The sequence below is a fragment of the Amphiprion ocellaris genome, chromosome 20, assembly GCF_022539595.1.
Source record: "Amphiprion ocellaris isolate individual 3 ecotype Okinawa chromosome 20, ASM2253959v1, whole genome shotgun sequence".
Lineage (NCBI taxonomy): Eukaryota > Metazoa > Chordata > Actinopteri > Pomacentridae > Amphiprion > Amphiprion ocellaris.
Genome location: NC_072785.1, coordinates 29752861 through 29778217, shown reverse-complemented (window position 1 = coordinate 29778217; position 25357 = coordinate 29752861). Strand labels below are relative to the sequence as shown.

The 25357-nt window shown below is 35.2% G+C and overlaps 1 protein-coding gene across 2 annotated transcripts in view; it reads right to left on the bottom strand.

Moving 5' to 3' along the window:
- LOC111584144 (protein jagged-2-like) overlaps positions 1-20869 on the bottom strand; it is an 85454-nt gene extending 64585 nt beyond the window's left edge. For both annotated transcript variants that reach the window (XM_023293398.3, XM_023293399.3), the window contains exons 1-2: positions 20536-20869; positions 19477-19800 (exon numbers count right to left, since the gene is read on the bottom strand). In XM_023293398.3, the coding sequence (XP_023149166.2) occupies positions 19477-19800; positions 20536-20604 (393 nt within the window). In that variant the 5' untranslated portion in view covers positions 20605-20869. The remainder of the gene's footprint in view (positions 1-19476; positions 19801-20535) is intronic.
- Positions 20870-25357: the final 4488 nt, after the last annotated feature.

The following is a 25357-nucleotide window of genomic DNA, read 5'->3' as shown; positions in this document are numbered from 1 at the left end:
TCCAATCCACACATTTAACCGAAACCTTTCCTAGAAATCCATATAAGATGATAAGAGGCATTTTTTCATCTCCTATCACATATCCAACTTGTTTCTACAGTTTTTGTTTGTTCTACCATTTTTATTATATGCACATCTGAAAAATAATCCTTATTTTGCAGATTTTTGCTGTCATTTCATGGAAAAATTACGTATATTGAAGACTGGAAACTTGTTAGTAGTCCAGATTTTATCAGTTTTGTTGAACTGCATATAAAATCTGTAAAAATCACAGAAAAAAGTACTATTTTACATGTTAACTGCAGAAAAAAGAGCCAAAACTGTAAATAGTGCCGACATCAATAGTCTATATTTTTACAAATAGTAATTTGTTCTTTTTAAAAGATGTATATGACAATATTTTAAAGTAAAATTATCCAGTAAAATCCCCCCAAAAATCTAAAAAATCTGTAATTTTATGATTTTTTTTCAATGCTTGACTGTAAAATTACACAATTTTTTACAGTGTTTAAATTTGTACACATTTTTTTACAGAAATTTGCCTTTATCTTAAAGAAAAATTATACATAAGGATTTAAAAATTTGTATATTATTTTTAAATTGTCATTTTGCATATTTTCTTTGTTTTGTTTAATTACAAATAATAACCAATGAAATCACTCCAAAAGAAAAATAGATGTAAATCCTAAAAAACAAGTAGAGTATTTTCTCTAAAAATGATGCATTTTCCACCTGCTCCAGGAACATTTCCATCACATACTGAATTCATTTCTACAGTTTTTATTTGACTTCAAACCCAAAAGTGGCAGCACGTACGGAGATAAAATCTGAGCACAACAATCCTTTTTTTATTGCCTCCTCATCAAATCGTCTGTAATCAGATGCTGCACTCAACAGCACATTTATAGCTCTGATGTTTTCTTCAGCTTCACCACTTTATCTTGTCCTACAACCACAATCTCTCTTCTCATAATGTCTGTTTTGTGATTGTATCGTCTCTGTTGAATTTTTTCTACAGCCGTGTAAGAAAGTGAAGGTGCATCCGAAGTTGCCACCAAACATAAAAGCACAGAAATATCTGACAGGAATAAAGAGAGTGAAGAGTTTAAATGCAATCTGAGCCATTTCTCTGCCTCATAGCGGCACTAATGCTAAGAAAAATGACTTTATTATCTTAATCAGAGCACATTAAGATGAGCAGATTGTCTCGTGTTACTGGGAATGTTTAGTACGACCAGCAGAGAAGCAAAAGATTCGATTGTAAACAAAGCGAAGTGCTGGAAAAGACCAGACAGAAGGAGCCAAGTTCAGTCCGACCATGACCGTAAAAGTCCACAGCGGCTCAGTGAGGAAATCCACTCGCTTTTTCACAACTGGCCGAGTTTCCACATCGAGCCGGAGGAGCTGAAACCGAGGAGTGTAAGTGGGCAGAATGGCGAGTGTTTTTACGAGCTGCACGAAGCTGCAGAGGTTCAAGAGTTTAAACCTGCAGCAAAGACGGGACTAGAGGAATATTATGCAAAAGCAGGAGCAGAAAGGAGTCTTCAAATATGTCAAAAAGAACAATAATGGACAAAATATTCACAATTATCTTGAATAATGTTGATTTTAGGGACTAAGTAGCGCCGCTTTCACTTTGATGTTGTACCACATTTTCACTAATGTGCAAATCTTTGCATCGAAATAAGACTTTAGATGATCTTCACCTGAGTTCTAGAGGCTAAATATGAATAAAAATGCACCCAAATCTTCTAATTAGACACTAAAAATTGACAGATGTTCCATAAACACCTCATATGCAGTCTACAGAAGATGCTAGTTGGGCTAATCGAGAACAGAGAAGCTGCTAGTCTCCATCAATTACTGCAGCCCAGACAGGAAAGAAACCAAAAATTAGTTTGAATAAAGTAAAATAAAGTGTTCTATTGACAGATTTTGTGTAATTCTTTTGATCAGCATTAAATAATGATTGATTTTTGTGACCAAACAGCGCTACTTTCGCATCCTTGTTGTGCTTCATTTTTGCTAATATACGAATCTTTGCGTCAGAATAAGACACAAACCAATCATGACCTGAATTCTCTGCATCTAGAGGCAAAGTATAAACAAAACTGCACACAAATCTCCTGATTTGCTAAAAATTTGCTTATCAGTAGGTACTACAGTTTACAAACATTCCCTGAATGCCTCACATGCAGTCTACAGAAGATGCTAGCTAGGCTAATCGAGAACAGAGAAGCTTGATGCTAGCATCTAGCAGCTCAGACAGGTTAGAAATCAAAAATTTGTTTGAATAAAGTGAAATAAAGCATTCTATTGTCAGATTTTTATTATTCATCGATTTTAGGTATAAATCAGCTTTGCTTTCACTTCACATTTCCCCTAATGTGCAAATCTTACCATCAAAATAAGACAATCTTCTCCTACAATCTAGAGGCTCAATGTGATAAAATTGTACCCAAATCTCCTCATTTCTCCTCATTAAGAGGTGAACATTTCTAATATTTAGTTTAAGTTGGGTTTAAGAAACCAAATTCCTGTGCTCCCTTTGGACTTTATTTGTTTCATCTGATTTGGCAACACCAACAGGACCTACTGTTTTTGTAGTTTTGGATCTTCAGCTTGTTAATGATGCTACCAAGCAATAATTGACTGTGATACACCAAAAATACCTGGTTTCATTTTCCTTCCTTTCTATATAGGATCACCTCAGACTGTTCTAGCTTCATAAAACTTTTTCTGGACATAAGATTCCCAGAGTCCAGCAGAAGCTGCAAGAAAATCAGAACAACCTCTACAACGGCTCTTGAAGCTCCCAGTGATGTCAAACAGTCACAATAAAGTGCATCTCGAGGCAAAATCTAAATAAAATTATACCCAAATCTCCTCATTTACTGGCACTACAGTTTAGAAATGTTCCTTAAATGCCTCGCATGCAGGCTACAGTCAATGCTAGCTAGGCTAACTATGCACAGAGAAGCTTCTAGTCTCCACTCAGACTGTTTTGCTTCATGTAGGAAAACCAGGACAACCTCTAAGACAGACTTTAAAGCTTCCTTTTCTTTATTCTCTTCTAGCTACATGCTGCTATAAATCCTCACAGCTCCATCTCAGCAGCAACATAAACGCTCTAAAACCCTCACTGAGGCCGAGCAGCTGCCTCCTCTACAGTTTCTCCTCCCTGCACTCGACTCCATAACTTAATATCAGGCCACAAAAGCTCCGGTATAAAGTCATTGTTCCTGCTCAAAGGGGTTAAAGCAGCCCTTGTTTAGTCAGTGATATTCACGCCGTGGGAAAAAAGCCTCAGCGACTCCGTTAACACCACCTGACTTCACCTGAAGTGAGGAAGCGACGGCTCGCAGCAGAGGAACTATTTTTAAAGTGGGAGCTGAGAGACGAAGCTTCTGTTGTTTCAACCAGAAACTCTTCAGAGGGTTTGAAACTTTAAGAGCTTTAAGAGCAGAAAAGAACAGATGTGATGCAGTTTAGATGCAAATACAAAACAGAGCATCAGAGAAAAAGATGCAAGTTAGGTTTAAATTGAATTTAAAGACATTTCTAAACACTAAATTCCCAATTTGTTAAAAATAAAATTAAACTAAGACTAGTTGACTGATCTAAAAGTAAGAAAAGCACTCTAAACTGAGCATAAATTAACAATAAGGTAAAATAAAAAGATTTTATTTGGTGATTGACATAAGAATGTTGCATCAGCTTAATATTTTGTGTAATTTTGAACTCAAATGTCTGCATTAGTTGATAAAAAACTAAATCAAATTGAGGAAACTTCATGAAATTGGCTCCATAATAAATTTTTTCTTCACCTTGAGTTCAGGATTTCAAGTCCTTTCCCTTAACTATTGAATACTGGAGCAGTCAATCATATTTATTTAATTCCCCAAAGTCAGTGCAGTTTGCTGGGTTGACATAAAAACTGCTTCAATAAATAAATAAATACATAAATGACAGCAAGCAAGAAAAAATATGTCAAAAAATAATGGAACGCTGTGACGTTCAAAACTGCAACAACTGTGAAAATATCAGCAAATATCTGTAAAATGATGACATTTTTAACTTGTTTAAATTAAATAAAATAGTGTAATATTACTAATATTTGCAAAAATATAGATTTTTGATCAGGGAATTTGTACAGTTTTGGAATGTTTTTGTTTGTTTTAAAGTCAATTTGTAAATTAATTCTATTTTGTTGTGATTTTACTAGAAATTACTGGTAATTCAGCAAAACAAGAAAAATTTGCAAAATATGTTTAAAATACAATTAAAATTTTCTAATCTTAAATATATTATTTTTCTTTTAAGTATCTGCAAATATCTGCCTTTTTGTGCTGTTTTAATATAGTAAAAATGTGTATAATTTCTGGGTAAAATGTTGTGAAAGGAACCAAGTAATATTCATAAAAATATGAATTTCTGATGTGGACATTAGTTACAGTTTTGGCCTTTTGGATGTTTTTTGTTTGTTTAATTTTGACAGTCAACATGTAAATTCTCATTTTTTTCTGTGAATTTATTATTTTTTTTAATCTTCATTCAACAAACCAGGGAAAATCTGTGAAATACCTTTTTTTCCCGCTGATCTAAACACAGTATTAAAAAGTGTCATTTTACACTCAATCTATCTATAAAAAATAAAAATTTTAACGAGAGGTTTTTATTGTGGACATTATTTACAGTTGTGGCCTGTTTTTGTTTGTTTGTTTTTAACAGTCCACATGTAAGTTATCCTTTTTTCAGATATTATTTGATTATTAAAAAAGAATATAATAATATTTTAAAAAGAAGAATATACATGTATATATATATATATATATATATATATATATATATATATATATATATATATATATAAAAATATTTTGAATTTGTCAATTTTAAATGCATATTTTTTCTTTAAAATAACTTTTTTCTGATTTAAATTAAGCAAAAATAGTAATTTTACAGTCAATTTTTTAAAAAAACTACTATTTTTAATTTTTTATGTGGACATTTACAGCTTTTTTTTTAAAAAAAAAAAATACAATTAACATGGAAAATAATTCCTTTTTTCTGTTATTTTACTAGCTATTATATGTAATAATAAAACAATAAACAAGACACCAGAAATCTGGTAAATAACAGTAAATTCTTCAAAAAATATACAGTTAAAAATACCACATTTTTAACTGTGTAGATCCCTGTAATGAATTTGGTGAGTACCAGGTTTTTATAAGTGACAAATATGACAAAAAAATCCATGCTGTAGCAAACCAGAAATATCCTTAACACTGATTTAACTAACATATAACACCAGAACTTTCATATTTAGATGATTTTACTACCATATATCCACCAGAACTTTATTTAAAGCTGATTTTACTGCCATAAATCCACCAGAACTTTAGTTTAAAGCTGATTTTACTGCCATAAATCCACCAGAACTTTAGTTTAAAGCAGATTTTGCTGCCATAAATCCACCAGAACTTTATTTAAAGCTGATTTTACTAGAGGTAGACCGATATATCGGCTGGCTGATATTTTGGGCCGATATATGGACCTTTCTCAATATCGGCCATCGGCCGATATTTACAAAAAAAAAGCCCATTTGTGATCAGGCACCCGTACGGGCAGCTGCCGCGACCGCTTTTCCCTTAGAAGGACCCTCGGCACTCAGAGAGTGGAGCATGAGCGGAGCGAGTGAGCCAGGCAACAACAAGCCTAACCCTAACCACTTTCAGGTTACTTTTTAATTGTATTTTTTGTAAACTTTAAGTATTTTCTTTATGTTATTGTACTTTTTCACTTTTTGTGTTCAATAAATGTTAGAGTTCTACTAGTGTATTTAATTTATAATATATACATGTATATACTTTTAGTGTTTAAATTGCCTTTTGTAATCGATGTGCTTTAAAAAAAAAAAAAAAGGATATCGGCCTTAAAAATCGGCTTCTACAATCGGCTTTATATATCGGCCATCGGCTGAAAATTTTTTTAAAAATCGGTATCGGCCTTTGAAAATCCCATATCGGTCGACCTCTAGATTTTACTACCATAAATCTACCAGAACTTTATTTAAAGCTGATTTTACTACCATAAATCCACCAGAACTTTATTTAAAGCTGATTTTACTGCCATATATCCACCAGAACTTTCACTTTTCTGCAGCTACGCTCCAACAAAAGCAGTTTAGACGTGATGTTGGAGCCGCTGTGGGCTGAGAAGTGTGTCGGGGGTTTTTCTGCTGGAATTGGGAAACAGATTAGCAACTGATTTTAGTCCCATGTGAGTTGAGAAACTCTCCTGAACCTTCACCCGGTCCCGGCAGAGGACTTCACTGCAGAAGAAGGGTTTCTTCAGCGTTCTTCTGATGAGTCACTTCATGCCGGGAATGTTTCAGCGTGAACTCTGCAGCGTCTTAATCTGTCACTTATTTCTCCAGGACAAACAACAGAGATGCAGAATTAAGCTGCATAAAAACCTCTGAATTAAGGATTCTCTGACTTTGTGCATGATGGGAATCCAAAACTCTCCTTGGTGCTGCTTCATAAAGCTCCTCAACAGTGCGAGTCTGACAGAAATACAACACTACGGTCTTTTCTGGGTCTATTTTGGACCAAAAACAGCAAACTGTAGGTGTGAACACACCCTCAAAGCTTGCAAAAACAAGCTATCCAGAAGATGTTAAAGCATGCGGCAGCAGGGCGTTGCTCCTCAGAGATGGACAAGATCAACACGATGTCGATGGGAGATGTCAGGAGGTAAATAAACACAGAACAAAGGAGGGTTCGGTCGTCTCTCTGAAGCTGCTCGCTGGGTTTCATCAGCGCTAACAGGCTCTTTATGGCTTTTATCTCCACACATGTACACAGGAATGAACCACAATCAGAGCTGGAACGCCACAAACCACCGTTATTAAGCATTTTAAAAAATATTCTGCAGCTTCTGTGTGAAAATGATGCTTTTTCCTTCATAAAAGCATGAAACTTTGAACAGTTTGAGGCCACGAATATGTGCAGAAATGGAGCCCAATTTCAAAAATGCGTGGAAATAATTTTAAAGAATGAATAAAAACGGAAAAAAATCAAAGTAATGCATGTATAAAGTCTTAGCATTGGCATTGCAATATGTAAATTAATTAAAATCCATCGTGCTACAACTATTTTTGCTGGCTGACAGACAAAGAAAAGTGTTCTCCCATAGTTTTCCATGACAAATCTACATAAAAAGTCCATCAGATAGAACATAATTTACTCCGATTTTAGGCTTTTTGCACACATCTAGTTTTGTTTTTTTAACTTTGTATAAAAGAGACAAAGTTTTTGACATGCAGGCTTCACATGTGCAGAGGAAACTGAACAAAAAACAGGAAAAAAAACATGTAAAATGAAGATTTAGTCGTAAAAACGAAGCATGTCTCGATCGCAATTTTGGCTTCCGATGATTTAACGAAGTTTTAAAGGCTTTTCTCATAAAATAGTCCCTGAAAATAAAATGATTTCAACTTGGATAAATCTCACATTAAAACTCTTTATTTTACTCTTTTCAAAGTAATTTTTAGCCTTACATCTGTCTGAGATGCTGCAGTAACTGAGCGGAGACTAGAAGCTTCTCTGTGCACAGCTAGCATAGTTAGCATCTACTGTAGCCTGCATGTGAGGCATTTAGGGAACATCGGTAAATTGTAGTGTCTCTAAATAAGACAAAAATTTAAAAAGAGAGGTATTTTGGGTCTAATTTTATTTATTTTCAGTTTCTATGAGATTGTTTTCAGGTTTCAAATTGAAAATGTTATCGGAAAGTAGCAAAATATGGAAGCAAAAGCAGCACTCTGTTTAAATATCTATGATTTTGTCCATTATTGTGCAGCTGTAGTCAGTTTTAAGGAAATAATTTGGTTACAGAAAGGAAAATGTTGATGAAAAACAGGTTCTATCTTGCATTTGTTGCAAAAAACAAGAAAATACAATTCTACCTTCCTATTTAAGACATTTTCTCATTTTAAACTTTTTTAATAATTGCTCTTAAAAACAGGTAAAAGTTTAATTCTGACCATTTAAATCAGCAACACAAAGCTCTGACTGAAAAAAATCTGAATGACATCCAAAGAAATCAACCTTTTTTCTGCTATTTTAGGATTATTTTTTAATTCTGATGCAGATTTACTCCCCTAGAAAATCACTCCAAATCATTCTAGAGTGATCAAGTCTTTCCAGACAGAAGAAACTCACAATAAATATCTCATAAAACACACTCTTTATGTGGTCTTTCATTGACTTACATTCATTTTAAGGAGTTTTATGTGAACTTTCTGGTTCTGTTTGTGTCCCTGTGTGGGATTCCGGTGTTCTTTATGTGACGATATCAACATTTTTACTCTAGAAGTCCATAAATCTGTCTCTAAAGATCCACGAGCTGCATCCACAATCGATCAGTCGGGCAGCTAATCGCTTCTTTACACTCCTCAGACCAGAAACCGGTCATCTGACGTGGAACCAGCGTGGGAAAGACGAGCAGCTGACCGAAGTTACAGCAGAGAATCACTGAAATCATGGATGAAAGAAAGAAAAACCGCACAATAAAGCTGCTTCAAGTCGCTAAATATCTAAGATGTTATGAAAATGTTCATAAACGGTTTAATTCAGCTTCAGAACAATCGGGTTCTTCATCTTTTCTGTGCTTCTTACACCATTTCAAGCCGTTTCCACCAACAACAGACAGACAGTTCCAGACTTCAGCTTGAAGAAAACTCTTTAAAGAACTCAGTCGTTGCTCAATAACTACATTCCAGTCGCAGAGATAAAGAAGTGTTCAGTCTGCTGCACAATAAATGGGATTTTTAGCTAATTTCTGAAGTTGCAGCTCCAGTTTTAACCAATAAAGTCAAGTAACTCCCTGCTGACTGCAATATTTTGTCTTAAATATCATTAAAAAATGTAAAATAATACAAAAAAGCAGGTGTGATTCAAGCAAAGCAGACTGTACAAAGCAGAAAAATGTAAAAATATGGCTTTAGTTTCTCTAACCACCATTGAAAAATACTGTTTAGGCTCAACAACAAGAAAAAACAAAAAAAAAAAACTCAACAGTTTACATCAATATTATAGAGTTCTGGCAACTTCTACTGAAATTATGTTCAACCATAAACTACATCTAGTTAAGAAGAATTTGATTTTCTATTTACTTAACCCACCTAACCAATACCTGGCAGCATAAATGCAAATTTACAAGTAGTTCCAGCTAGTATTGGCATGTTATTTAAAAAGTTTGAAGTGTTTTTAAGGTTTGAAGCTGGAAAATTTGAAAATTTTTCTTTCTTTAATGTTAGGAACTTCAAATTCTGACTTTGAGTTGAGGAAAAATTAAGGTAAAAAGCCAGTTTCATTAGGTTGCCTCGCTTGAATTGAGTTTTATATCAACTAATGCAGGAATTTCAGCTTAAATTACACAAAACACTAAAGTTCATGCAACATTATGTCAACATGACCCATCAAAGAATGTTTGCAACTTAAATGTTCTAATTAAGTCCAAGCAACAAACTAGTTTGTCCTCTTAAATCTAAGGTTAAATTGTTAATTACTGATGACTTAATGACTGGGAGCACAAATTCAAGTTTTTAAGTTGATTATCTATTAAAAATTAAGTTGTTCCAACTGGTATTTCCACATTATTTAAAGTTTTACAGTTTTCAGTTGCCATAATTATGAACACAAGTAGGCAAATTAAGTCGCTCCAGTGTTTAGTAGGTATAGGAAGAAATTTCAAATCCTGACTTTAACTTAGATGTCACGTGAATTTTATTAAGCTATCTCAACTTCAATTTTGTTATAAAGCAACTAATGCAGAAATTGGAGTGTAAACTGCACTAAATATTACGTTAATGCAACATCATTACGTCAATACAACCCACCAAAATAACGTTTGCAACTTGTAATAAAAAAAAACTATTTTATCGAGTTATCATAACTTGAATACAGTTTCATATTAACTAAGGCAGAACTTTAAGCTTAAATTACACAGAATATTAAGTTGAGGCAACATTATTATGTCCCCAAGCCCATTAAAATAATATTTGCAACTTAAAAACTGAAAACAAAATCCCCCAAAATCTAATTTCATTAAGTTACCTCAATTTAAATGAAGTTTTATATCAATTAATGCAGAAATTTGAGTTGAAATTACACAAAATATTAAATTGTACGTCATAACTGTGTTCAACCAACTAACTAAATTGAGTTAGAGGGAATTAGCTTTTCCTCAAATAAAAGATGTTTGATGGCATAAACACACGTTTAAGTTTAATAGCTTTATTACTCATAAAAATCAAGTTGTTCCAACTAGTATTTAGTTAAAATATTAAGTTAATGGAACATTATCAACATAACTCATTAAAATAATGAAAATTTTAATTGATATGTAACACAGACATTTAATTACAGTAATTATCAATATAAATGTTTAAGTTAGCAAACTTAAAAATTTATATTTAGGAAGTTAGCTCAACACAACTCTAGTTTTAAATCAACTAATGTAGACATTTGAGTTCAAATTACATGAAATATTAAGTTGATGCAACATTATTATGTCAACACAACCTATCAAAATAATGTTTGCAATGTAAAACCTGAAAAAAAAATGCCCAAAAATCAAAAATTTATTAGGTTACCTCAACTTAAATCTAGTTTTAAATTAACTAAAGCAGAAATTAGAGTTTAAATTACACAAAATATTAATTTGACACAACATTGTTATGTCGACATGATCCATCAAAATAATGTTTGCAATGTAAAACCTGAAAAAAAATCCCAAAAAATCTAATTTTATTAGGTTACCTCAACTATAATCTAGTTTTAAATCAACTGATGCAGAAATGAGAGTTTAAATTGCACAAAATATTAAGTTGACACAACATTGTTATGTCAACTAAATCCATTAAAATAATGTTTGCAGGTTAAAGCGTCCATCTAAAGGACGACATCAGATTTTTTGCTGTCAGAGTTCAGGTCACTGATCTGCTCCACCTCGACTCCTTCTAACCTCTTTTCCACCTAAAACCAATCAGCTGTAAAAGCTCCAAAGTGCCAGAGATGCACTCGGCAGAATGAGAGACCCGATGAGGACCGAGACTCGTCGTCCAACTCTGCACTTTGTGATTGAGAAGCCGATCTTCTGTAATCCAAGCCGCTTTTCCTGAAACATTTATTCCTGGAGGAGGAGCAGCTGTTCCACCTCTGTCCTCGCCGGAGAAACCCAACGATCCTTGCTTTGCTCTCGGAGGGGTGAGGGCAGGACAGGGGCTCTAAAAATACCCCAGGAGGGGGAGGTCTGGGGGAGGGAGGGGGAGGAAACGCTGCTGCTTTCTGCTACTGTAAAAGCATCTCCTAAAAATACCTCCCTGCTTTGATTTTTCACCTCCAGAAGGGGTCGGCCGCCTCCATCTTCCTCCCATCACCGCCTCCCCCGTCTGCTGGCCTTTCATGAACAAACATGCCAGAGGGGTTAAGATGAAGGAGAAGAACAATATGCTGCTTCTTTTTCTGATTCATGTCAGGACCAGTGGCCCAGATACTGGAGACCGAGCCGAGTCCACTAAAGCAGCACCAGAGGCTACAGGCCACCGAGACACAAGAAACGCTCTGTTAGCGCCGACGTCACGCCACAGAGTTCTGAAAGAGCCCCGTTAACGGAAATATTAATTATAGAAGGAGAACAGCTGCTGGAACGGGTGTAAAAGTTTATTTTTGATCTCAGAAACAGCAGCTTTAATGTCTCCACAAGGACAGCAACTCAGAAAAACCATCACGTGACTAAGAGATGTTTAAAAAAAAAAAAAAAATCACTAAAATTACACCATTTATCAACAGTAGAAACAGTGGAAACTGAAAAAATCATCGGATTTTCAATTTTTCGACAGTCCTTGAACTACTCATCTGCTATGTACAATTCTGATAGAAAAACTAGACAAATATACAGCTTAAAGCCTAAAAAAGGCTTTTTTAAAAAATCCCCAAAACTCTAATATTAGGTTGCTTCAATTTAGTTTTTAAATTTAGTTTTAAATCAACTAATATAGAAATTACAGTATAAATTACACAAAATATTAAGTTGATGCAACATTATTATGTCAACACATCCCATGAAAATAATGTTTCCAATGTAAAACCTGAAAAAATAATCTCAAAAGATGTAATTTTATTCGGTTAAATCAACTTAAATTTTGTATTAATTATAACAGGAGAACAGCTGCTGGAGACAAACAGGTGTAAAAGTTTATTTCTGATCTCAGAACCTGTAGCTTTAATGTCTCTAAAACTACAGCAACTCAGAAAAAACGTCATGTGTGATTAAAATCTGTAAAAAAAATCATTAAAATTATACCGTTGATCAAAAGTAGAAACTGTAACAACAGAAAAAATTGGTGGATTTTCAGTTTTCCCAGTCATAGAACTGATCATCTGTTATATACAGCTAAGTCAGGAAAATTAAACAAATATGAGCTTAAAATCCTGATATTTAAATACATGCATTTGTTTTCAAGCAAATCTAGGAAGGCAAGGCACGCTATCTTTCAAAAACAACGTTAAAAAAAAAAATCAACTAAATTTCACCATTTATCAGTCAGAAACTGTAAAAACAGAAAAAATCCTCAGATTTTTAACTTCCCAACAGTCGAAGAACACATCATGTGGGATGTGCAGTTCTATCGTGAAAATTAATCAAATCTAAGCTTAAAACTGTGATATTTCCTCAAAATCACTTTATTCTACATGTCTTATATAAAATTCATCAAAAACACCACTTTGGCATTTTGTTTTTAAGCAAATGTAACTGCATTAATGTGGTGATTCTCAATTAACTCAATAAATCTACAGTATTTGCTTTGTAGAAATGATTTAAAATTTGGTTTTGGCAAAATGTTTTTCCATAATTCTTCCATATCCACTTAGTCACAAGACCTGTCAGTGGGTTTGCAAGGCAAGCTGTCTTTTAAACAAATAAAAATAAAATAAGAAATCAACAAAATTACACCATTTATCAGAGCCGGAAACTCTAAAAACAGAAATAATGCTCAGACTTTCAACTTTCCAACAGTCTTTGAACACATCATGTGGGATGTGCAATTCTATCATGAGAATTAATCAAATCTAAGCTTAAAACTGTGATATTTCCTCAAAATCACTTTATTCTACATGTCTAATTTTATTTTATTTTTTAAGTCACCACATATAAACCGTTTGCTCAAATCAGATTCTGCAAAATACTGAAAATTCTGTGATCCTGAACGCAACCAGGAAGTCATCAATGACTCAGCAGTGACTAAGACTTTTGTGGCAAAAAATTCACAGACTTTTCAGTTGAACTGCAGGCAGTGTTTCCACAGAGAGACTGAGAGGGAAATCAAAGCTACTGGACCAATAAAATAAATGCAGCATGGCTCAGAAACAGTGAACAGAGGAGCAAGTTGTTGAAGATACATTCAGCATGGAGAAACACCTTTCTACAGATGATGAGCAGAGTTTCTCCCAATATTTGTTAATAGTTTTTCAAATTTGTTACATTATCAAAGTCGAGGTTGTTCCGTTTCCATAGAGCTGTAGGACCTTAGATTGCAGTGAAAAATGAGGAAACGGTGAAGAAAAATGCTACAGGAGCAAAGAAACGGCCACAAACTGCTGCTTGGAGTTCAGAAGGTTAAACTACATTAATGCTGTTTTCATCACAGGAAAAAGAAATGATGAAAACAGAACAATGAAGTCCTGAGGTTTATTCCCGTCACTAATGGAGTCTTTTCCATCACAGCATGAGTTAAAAAAGGCTCAGAGAATATTAACTAAATTCAGTTCTTCACATGAATGTTGCTTACAGCTCAGTCAGTCGTGTTTTATTCAAAAACTTGCCATGAAAATTAAGTAACTGCACCAGAGTGCATAAAAAAAAAAAATCAAAAACTTCTGCAGCCTTTGCTCCAACTTACAAGTCATGAAAGACTCAGCTGAGACCAACAGTCAGAAGGCAGACATTTAGAGTTTTCAGAATTAAAAAAAATAAACAAGATTACACCGTTTATTGGAGCTCCAAATTGTAAAAACAAATCATCAGATTTTTGCCTTTCCAACTGTCCTTGAACCAATCATGTGTGATGTGTGGGTAAATTTAAAAAAAAAAAAAAACAACTGCCAAATCTAAGGTTAAAAGCTCAATATTCCATCAAAATCACTTCACCTCATGCCCATCATTTAAAGATTAGTCAAAATAATTAACTGCCACATCTTTTCTTAAAATTAAAAAAAAAAAAAATCAACAAAATTACACCATTTACTGAAGTGACAAACTGTAAAATCTGAAAAAATCATCAGACTTTTATCTTCCCAACAGTCCTTGAATGAAGTAGGAGTGACGTACTTCAATCTGAAAAATATTTGAATCTCAGCTTAAAATCGTCATATTTTCACCAAATTTCACTTGATTCAACATGTTTCATGCTAAAAATTTACCTATTACACTAGATTCAGTGAAAAAACTAAAAATTCTGCCCTCTTCAACACATCTTTTTAAAAAAAATCATCAAAATTACACCATTTATCTGAGCCACAAACTATAAAAACAGAAAAAATATTTAGACTTTTATCATTCCAAAAGTCCATGAACCAATCACATGCGATGTGCAGCTCCATCCTGAAAAATAGCCAAATCTTAACCTAAAATTGCCATATTTCATTTAAAAAAAACACTTTATCCTGCATTACTTATAGCACCAGATCCTTGAATGAAGTAGTAGCAACATATAGTTAAATCCTGAAAAACAATCAAATCTAACTTTAAAATTGCCATATTTGCACTAAACTCGCTTGATTTCATGCAAAAACTTGACAAAAACTAACCTTTTTGTGCAACATTCAAAAAAAAGAAAAATTACGCAATCATGAGCGACATGCAGTTCCATCATAGAAAAATATCCAAGTCTACATTTAAAAATCACTTTATCCTGCATGTTTTATTCAAAAACTTGCCATAAAATTAACTAAATGCACCAGATTGTGAAAAAATAAACAAAAAATTCTGCAATTTTGTGATCTTTCAACTTTCAAAGGCGACACGACTAAACTCACTAGATTTCATGCAAAAATTAGGCAAAAATGTCCATTTTCTGCCCTCTTTGGGACCTCTTTCTGAGAAAAACCACAACATTTCTGGACCGAACCGCTCCTAGAATAGTCCTGACAGTTGAATCGACAGTTAAAAATCATCTCTCGCAGCCTGAATGTTGTAACTTTGCTGCAGAAACGTGGCGACATTTCTAAAAGCCCTGGACATCAGTAGAAGTTGCTGCCTTAATACCCCTCCTGCCCCCTTCCCGGGGCAGATAGTGGAAAACACTGACCCCTGCGCTGAACAATGACCCGGTAACGAGGTAAAGGCATCCCCCGGCCCAGATTGAGCAGCAGCGTGGCTCGTTTGAGAGCGACTGACACCGATATCCAGCGACTCACAACTTAATGGAAACCCGATCCGCCCGCCGGGCCCCGACTTACTACCCCATCTCCCCTCCGCTGACAGCTGACCAGGGCAAGATGAATGGACGGCTCACGGAGACGACCAGAGACACGAAGCAGCCAAACGTACGGCCAGCAGCGGGGTTTCTGGGTTTTACAGCAAACAGGACCGCAGGGACGCGACAAAATTTAATTAATACGACAGATTTGCAGCATTTTACACAAGAATTTCTAGAAGTGGTTTAAAGTTTGGTTGGTTTTCTAAAATGCTTTCACCCTCAAAACCTGGTGACAAATTTAAAGGCTTGTTTTCCTTTTAAGAAAGCACTAACATTACACCATTTATCAGAGCCAGAAACTGTAAAAACAGAAAAAAAATCATCAGAATATTATCTTTCCAACAGTCCTTGAACCAACCATGTGTGATGTGTGGCTGTATTTTTTAAAAACAGACAAATCTCAGCTTAAAATCTAAAGATTAGTCAAAAAAATTTTACCTATTGCACAAAATTTGGCACTCTTCAAGACATCTTTATAAAACAATATACAAAAATTCCACCATTTGTCAGAGCCACAAACTGCAAAAACAGAAAAAAATCCCCACACTTTTATCTTTCCAAAAGTCCTTGAACAACTCGTGCAACATGCAGCGCCATCATGAAAAACATCCAAATCTATGATTAAAAATCACTTTATCCTCCTTGTTTTATTCAAAAACTTGCTCAAAACATTAACTTTTTACACCAGATCCTGTAAAATAACTACAAATTCTGCCCTTTTCAACACATCTTTGCAAAAAAGCCACAAAATTACAGGATTTATCAGAGCCACAAACTGCAAAAACAGAAAAAAATCCCCAGACTTTTATCTTTCCAAAAGTCCTTGAACCAATCATGTGTGATGCGTCATTCAATTTTTTTTAAAACAGCCAAATTTAAGCTTAAAATCTCAATATTTCATCAAAATCACTTCACCCTATGTGCATCATTTAAAGATTAGTCAAAAAAATAACTGTTTGCACCAGTTTCTGTAAAATAACTACAAATTTTGCACACTTCAGCACATCTTTTTTTAAAATCACCAAAATTACAACATTTATCTAAGCCCCAAATTGCAAAAACAGAAGAAAAATCATCAGATTTTTATTTGTCCAATGGTCTTTTGAACCAGTGAAGTGCAACTCATGGTTCCATCACAAAAATCACAAAACCCAAGCTTAAAATCACAGTATTTCATCAAGAAACACGTCATCCTACAGGTCTTACTCAAAAACTTGCCAAAAATGATCCGCTTGCACCAGATTCTGGACAAAAACTCAAAATTCTGCAGTCCTCGGCGCAATCATGAACTCATGACTGATTAAGCTGCGACCAACTGTCAAAAATCCAGAGAGCTTTCAGGTTTCCAGGACTTAAAAAAAATAAACAAAAAAACACTAAAAGTACAGAACCAGAATATGTGAAAACAAAAGAAATTCTCAGATTTTCATGTGTAACTTCCAGATGTGATGGGAAAATGAGCCAAATCTAAGCTTTAAATCATGACATCATCAAAATCACTTCATTCTACTTGTCTCATTTACAAATTCACCAAAAATAAATCTTTTGTTACAACTAGATTCTGTAAAAGACAAAATATTCTGCACATCTTGGTGCAAATGAGAATCCATGAACGACTCAGATGTGATCAACCATCACATGACAAAAATTCAAAAAGCTTTTGGCTGAATTGCAGGCAGTGTTTCCACAGAGCATATAAATAAAAGCAGAATCAAAGCTACTGGATGAATAAAATAAATGCAGCATGGCTCAGAAACAGTGAACAGAGGAGCAAGTTGTTGGAAGATACATTCAGCATGGTGAAACATCTTTCTACATGATGAGCAGAGTAGAGGGAAAAACGTGGAGTTTGCAGAATTTGCAAAAATGCAAAAAGTATCTACACAATGTAAGACGACTTTGGTCACTTGGATATATGTCATGTTTATGTTGACTCCACTGTTTGGTAAATAAATAACCATAAGTTCAACTTCTATGTATCTTTTTATGATTTCTGTCATTCTAAATGTGACATTTCTGAGTTCTTTTTCCTTCTTCATGGTTGTTCTGCTTGTATAGAGGTGCAGGACTTTATACTGCAGTGAAAAATGAACCACAGTGAGCAAAAATGTGCTAAAAACATCCAGAAACTGCTGGAAGTTAAGAAAGTTAAACTCATCAAACTTCTCTAGAGTTGAAAGAAACGTCCTAAGTGTTGATTTCATCTGAGGAAACTATGAAAAACTAAAAAATGCTCAATATATTGTTGGAAAAAGGAGAGAAAAACAACTAAATCCTCATGTTTGAAGTTGAATCTGGGAAATATGAAGTATATATACAATAAACTTTATAAACTTCAAGTCATTTTTGATAACAGTTCAGTGTTAAAGTAACATAAACCAAGAATGCACTAAATGAGCTTCTGTATCTTGAAAAACTCTGAAAAACGACTAGATAAGATGAAGATATTTTCAGCACAAACGGTTTTCTGGTTCATCTATTGACTGGCTGGCTGATTACTGGACTTAACACCTCAGAACCAGCTGATATTCTGAGATTATTGGCTGCACTTTAACGTTAGCCTGCTCCGGTTTGACTCATGATGACTGGAGCTTTATTTTGACAGCTCACTCAGCTGTTGTGGGAATCAAACCTGTGACTCTTCCTGACCATTAAAGCCTCCCTGATACAGATCTGTGGGTGGAACAGCGGTTTTCACGAGGCTCTGATTGCCAGCGCTGATCCCGTTTCCCACGCTGGGGCTCCGAATAAGGCGCAGCGGCGGGTTTTGATTGGCTCGCTGCTGTGTTTGGATTAGATAATAAGTTACCTGCTACTTCTTAATCAGCACTTGCTGTAAAAATCCTCGTTTCCCCCTTCAAACGCTGCCACAACAACACCCCCCTCCTCTGCTCTCACACGCTGAAGCCGCGCAAACAAGCGGCTGATTTGGTAACTCATCAAACTGCACCGCCGCCGTGCGTAAAAGCCGTGCGTCATGCGCGCTCGGGGCCTCGGCACAGAAAAAAACCTCCCTCCCAGAGTGAATGTGAAGCTTAACATGAGATGACTGGTTGTGTAAAGAAGCCAAAAAGTTGCCAAACTGACAAGAAGACTGAGCGGAACGCAACGGGAGATTACAGAAAACCGTGCCAAAGTGCGCCAACCTGTGCCAAATCACACTTTCCAAGAGCTGGATTAAGGATTCAACACCAAAAAACATCCAAATATAACACGCAACTCCACATTTTAGGCACTAAATTGGCCACCAAGAACCGATAAGTGGAATTAAGGTGCGTATTTTGCGCCATCTATCCATTAAAATCTAACTTTAGATTACACTGAATTGTGCCAAAGTGCGTCAAACTGCGCCAAATCACACTTTCCAAGAGGTGCATTACGGATTCAACGCCAAAAACACCCAAATATAACAGGCAATTCCACATTATAGACACAAAATTGGTCAACAACAATCGATAAGTGCACATAAATTGAACTCAGGTGCGTATTTCGCGCCATCTATCCATTAAAATCCAACTTCTACAGATTGCAACTGCCAAATTACACTTTCCAAGAGGCGGATTAAGGATTCAACGCCCAAAACATCCAAATATAACACGTCCACACAGAGTTGGCCATCAAGAACCAGTAAGTGGAATTCAGGTACCTATTTTGCGCCATCTATCCAGAATTGTGCAAAAGTGCGCCAAACTGTGCCAAATAACACTCTCCAAGAGGTGGATAAAGGATTCCACGCCAAAAAAACATCCAAATTAAACACGCAACTCCACATTTTAGACACAAACTTGGCAACCAAGAACCGATAACTGCACATAATTTGAACTCAGGTGCGTATTTTGCGCCATCTAGCCACTAAAATCCAACTTTTACGCGCACCAAACCAAGACATTTGCGCATCTCCCCCCCCGCACATTTGCAGCACTCACCGGCCATGAGAACTGGAAGGGGATGGTGATCTTCCCGGCGTCGTTGTTCCGGTTCTGTCCGGTTTTCTGGCCGCCCTTGAACTGAAAAGTATTCCCACCGATAACCTTAGTAGTTTCCGAGCCGTAGGTGCACGGTCCGTTGGTCGTGACCTCCGTTTGGTATTCCTTTAAACACACTCTGAAGTAGGTGTCGCACTCGTCCGCGCCGCAGTGGCCCTCCGCCGCGCTCTTCTCCGCGTCGCAGCAGTCCCCATTCAGCAGCTGTCCGTTCGGGTTCTCCACCGAGATCAGCTGCAGCTCGAAATATCCGGTGGCCTGAGACACCTGAAGGGAAGAAAAACGGTCAGAGCGATGCAAAAATGTCGCTTTTTTCATCTTGTTACAGTACATTTGCAACTTTTAAAGTATGAAAAGTGGCATTTTACGCGTTTAAATCAGGAATTCTGAGTATTTTTTACAACCAGATGTCAAATAATGAAACAGAAATGTGATTTATTCCATGAAAAGTCTCCAAATCCGTTTGGAAACAAGTGGAATTATGTCACTGCATGGACAGATGAGAAAGAAAAGTGTTTTTTTTTTCTCCTCTTTGCTGCGTCCAGTCACCGCGCTGCCCACACTACTGTACACTTTGGCACAGTTGGACTCCAGAGTTGGAGACACTACAAACACATCCAGCTCCATGAATTTAAACAGTTTGGATTCGTTTTTCTGGACATATGGCGAAAAAAATCGGACCAAAAACCGAGAAAATAAAAGATTTGGAGGCGTTTCTGCGATTCTTCTGAGCAGGTGGAGACGCGTGAAGCTATTTCTCTCAACTATTTGGCAAAGTTTAGGAGTCAGAGCGCTCAAACGTTTGGAAACATGGTAGAAAAACGGTAGATTTCGGTTTTTACGCACGGAGCGCTCATGGCACAGTGCAGCATTTGGAGATTTTTCTTTACGCGCAAAGCGAAATTATCTCCAAAGTCCACATCACATGAATCCAATTAAGGCCAGCATTTAACCTCCTCCACCAAAACAAGACTTCCTCCGGAGTTGGAGTAAAGTTCTCACCTCGGCCCACAGCGTCAGGAGGAGACACACTAGCGAGACGCGGCGCAGTTTCCCCGGATCAGTCCACATGTCTCCGGCCGCGCAGTGTTGGTTAGCATCAGGGACGAGCGGAATATTTAAGCCTCACTGAGTCAAAATGAGAAAGGAGAAGGAGGAGGTTTTTAAAAAAGAAGCGCGCTGTCCTCTCCTGGCGCCGCGGTCCGAGGCGTGCACGGCTGCTGCCTCCCGGGATGCCCGCGGCTCTGGAGGAGGAAGAAGCGCTCCGCCGCTGTTTGGACACAACTAAACGCGCAGACTCCGCTTCCCTCCGCCGCTCGACGCACTGAAACGGCGGAGAGGAGCAGCAGCGGCGCGTCTCTGCTGGAGCCGGGCGCTCCCCGAGACCGGCGGCTCCGTGGGCCAATCACAGCCATCCAAGGGAGGGACTTTAGAGGCTCAGAGCTAATCAGAGCGCCGGAGGCGGGAAGAGCAGCGGAGGGAGGACGGCTGATGGATTTATTATCAAAGTTTGCCCCAACAGGAGCTCGTATTTGCGTTTTTTACGAGTTTCAACTGCAGTTTTATTAAAAATAGGTGTTTCCGTGTGTTGATAGAACTGTTTCCGTTTAATAAATCTAAATTAAATGAAACTCGTGGTGAAAATTCACACAGAACTTTAACGATAAATGGCATTTAAGCAGCAAACTGCAGCAGTTGGAGCCATAAAAAGCTCCATAAATAATGAGGAAGCACATGCAGAGAGTAGTAAATGTTAGTGGAGGACACCTGAACTGCAGATCTGAGCTGAACAAAGGAAAGAGGACTCATAGCGCCCTCTACCGACCCATCAGGAACTACAACAGACTGAGCAGAGGAGTAAGTTTCAGCTTTTAAACAAAAATTGCAGGATTTTATTTCCATGTTTAGAAACCAAACCACTCACATGTCAGGAAAATGTTTTACTTAGAGCAATAGTTGGTGTTTATTATATTTGATATCTGGATTTCTTCCAGTACAGAGCCTGAAACCGATTTACTGCTCAGAGTTTAAACTCATATTTCTAGCTGGTCTTTGACAGAATAAATTAAATATCCAACTTTTATTCTCATAAAACCACAGCCAAAAGAAAACTAAACCCTAACGGCATTTTGGGACATTTTACTTTCAGTTTACAGGATTGCTGACTGACTGATGTCCACCACTGTACAGAAACTACAGGACAAAGTTATTCAGTTTGGGTGGAATGATGCAGGAATTATTATTATTACTATTATTAGTAGTAGTATGACTATTTTTGGCCCAAAAACTATTTACAGAAGTAATTTAACATATTGACAGTGTAATAAAATATTTGTCAAATCTAATAGAAAGAAGCATGTTATGCTAAAAAGTAAAAAAAAAAATCTGTAATCTAAATATGTACATGTGCAAAAATGAAAAAAGTATATATAATGTCAAAAAATACAGTGTGCAAAAATGGAAAAATTTGAGATGTAAAAAAAAAATACTGCAGAAATACATTTAAAAATAATCTGAAATGTAAAAAATGTATAATGCAAAAATGCAATTAAAATGTTTTTAAAAAGTAATATAAATATAGAGAAGGAAAAAATGTATTTTTATAAAAAAGAAAAAAAAAGGTATTCTTAATGTAAAAATTATATGTAAAAATGTAAAACAAGTGATATATAAAAAATATACAGGTTGCAATTATTTTTATAAATTGTAAAAAAAAAGTGTGCACAAATGCAGAAAAAACATACTGCAGAAATATATTAAGAATCTGAAATGTAAAAAAAAAAATACTGGTTTCAAAAATGCTTAAAAATGTATCATGTAAAAATACAGATTGTGGGGAAAATGTGAAAAATCTCGTGTTAAAAAAACAGTGCAAAACTGAAAATCTGTAATATAAAAAAAAAATAGTACAACAAAATGTGAAAGAAAAAAGGAAAAAATATAGAGCACAAAATTGTAAAAAAAAAAACAGTGATCTGTAATGTAAAAAATACGTGTAAAATGTAAAACAGAAATATAAAAAATACAAAAATTTTAAAAAGTTTTAAAAAATGATATAGTGTGCAAAAATGCAGAAAAATATAAATGTGAAAACTACATTGTAGAAATTTACATAAAAACTGTAATGTAAAAATATACCGGTTGTAAAAAGGCTTAAAAATGTGAAACATAAAATATAGATGTTAAAAACTAAAAAAAAAATCTGTAATGTAAAAAAAGGTACAGTGCACCAAAATGTAAAAAAAAAAAGAATGTACAAAATAAACAGAGTGCAAAGATGAAAAAATAAATTAAAAATCCACAATATAAAACTGCAGTGTGCAGAAATGCAAAAAAAATAATGTAATGTAAAAATATACAAAATGTGCAAAATGCAAAAATAAAAATGAATAAAATGTAAAAACTTATATAGTGGGGAAAATGCACAAAGTTTGAAAATGTAAAAAAATGTACAGCAGAAATATATTAAAAATATGTAATGTAAAAATGTAAATGAACTGCAATCTATAAATGACATACAAAGCAATAATGTAAAAACGTTTACATTTCCCTAAAAACTTCACCGAGGCGTAGTTTATTTTTGTAGGAACGCGAGTGAGTCTGGAGTTTGTTCATGCAGCTAAAGTTTCTTTTACTGCAGTTTACATGGAATGTATTTAAATAAAACTATGAAACATTCAGTTTAACTATTTCCTCCCTGCTGCTACATTTAAACATCAGAACAACAAACTGGAGGTTTATTTCTGTTGATCTGAGGCTGTAACTGCTTTTATTTTTCTATTCAGGCTGGAACTGGTTTTCCTTCTACATTTATACTGAGGCTGGTCTGAACTGGAGTCTTGTTGGGAAATCTTCCGGGGAGCTGCCAGTTCCAGAGAAGATTAGGAAATAAAACCTGGAAGTTAAACCCGAAGACAGCTGTGAGCTGCTCGGTTCATCCAGAGAATGACGCGTTTGGTTTATTTAGTTTGTGAAGAAACTCACGTCTAACTTCATGTCCTCCACACTTTGAAGGAGTCACAGGAGCTTTCAGCAGAACACAAAGCGTTGAATAAAAAACACATTAATGAAGATTTACGGAGAATAAACAGCTTTTCTGAATAATTTAACAGTAAACGTCATTCAAATGTCTGATCAGCTGTTTGTTTCACTGTCCTGTCTTCATCTCATAACATAAAACTAAAGTAATTACAACGTTCCAGTTTAAAAATAATTCCTGACACTTTTTCAAAACATTTGTATCCCATATGCTGTATAAAAAATTTAAAAAAAAGAATATTTTTATTATTTAATTTTGTTATTTTTATATATATATATATATATATATATATATATATATATATATTTTTTTTTTTTTTTTTTTTTTTTTAAAAAACAAACTTTCCCTATTTGGTTAAATTACAAATAATATCCAGTGAAATTACTGAAAAAAAATATTATTTTACATGTCAACAGTAAGAAAAAGGCCAAAACAAATAGAAATGGTTATTTATTCTTTCACAATATTTAGAATAGAATAGAATGTGCTTTATTGTCATTAACAAACTACAGCTAATATTAATTCTTTGAGGATTTGAGGTGTTTTTTTTAATACTTTTTATCCTCTCTCTAATGTTTATGGACAGACAGTGCTGTTAAGTCGACTAATTCTGCTCAGACATCATAGTTTCATTCAGTGAAGCTTGTAAATCAGAGTTTCAGTGACTGAAGTCGATCTTTCAGAGCTTCCAGTTGGTTTTAAAGTCCGGCCTGCAACGAATCGACTCCTCACTTCTTCAGTTTGTCGTCTGAGCAGCTCCTCAGATAAGAACTGAACATTTGTGCGTCTGAACAAGTCACATGAGTTCCAGTGTGTTCAGATGACAGAGTGTGTGTTTGTGTGTTTGCACCTGCCTGCAGAGGAAACATCTGCTGCTGGACTTCAGTTCCACCTGTCAGCCTCCGTCCAGTCTGGAGAGCTGCAGCTGTCTGATCAGATCTGATCTGAGACCAGCAGGGTTTACTGAGTTAGACTGGAAAACCTCCCAGTACTAAACCACTAAACCAATAATCACAAACCCTGTTACTCTAGAAAACCTCCCAGTACTAAACCACTAAACCAATAACCATTAACCCTGTTACTCTAGAAAACCTCCCAGTCCTAAACCACTTAGTCTAGAAAACCTCCCAGTACTAAACCACTAAACCAATAACCACAAACCCTGTTACTCTAGAAAACCTCCCAGTACTAAACCACTAAACCAGTTAGACTGGAAAACCTCCCATTACTAAACCACTAAACCAGTTAGACTAGAAAACCTCCCAGTACTAAACCACTAAACCAGTTAGACTGGAAAACCTCCCAGTAAACCACTAAACCAGATAGACTGGAAAACCTCCCAGTACTAAACCACTAACCACTAACCCTGTTAGACAGGTTAGAAAAAATGTAAATGTAAAAAACTATATTGCAGAAATATATGCAAAATATGTAATGTAAAAAAAAAAAAACTGCTCAAAATTGTACAACTTAAAATATCCGTCCTGTAAAAAGTCTGTAAAGATGAACAGTTGCAAAAAAAAATCAAATGTAAACATACAGTGTGCAAAAGTGTTTAAAAAAATAAAAATAAAAAAATAGTAAAAAAAATTATAATAAAATATAATAAATACAGATTTTTGATGTGGATTATATGTATAGTTTTGGCCTCTTGTAATTTTTTAAATTAATTAATTTTACAATTAGCATGTAAATGAATGCATTTTTGTGTGCGTTTTGTGTCTCATAATAATAAAATAAAGCAAAATAATAATAGTAAAAAAAAATCTACATAAATACATTGAT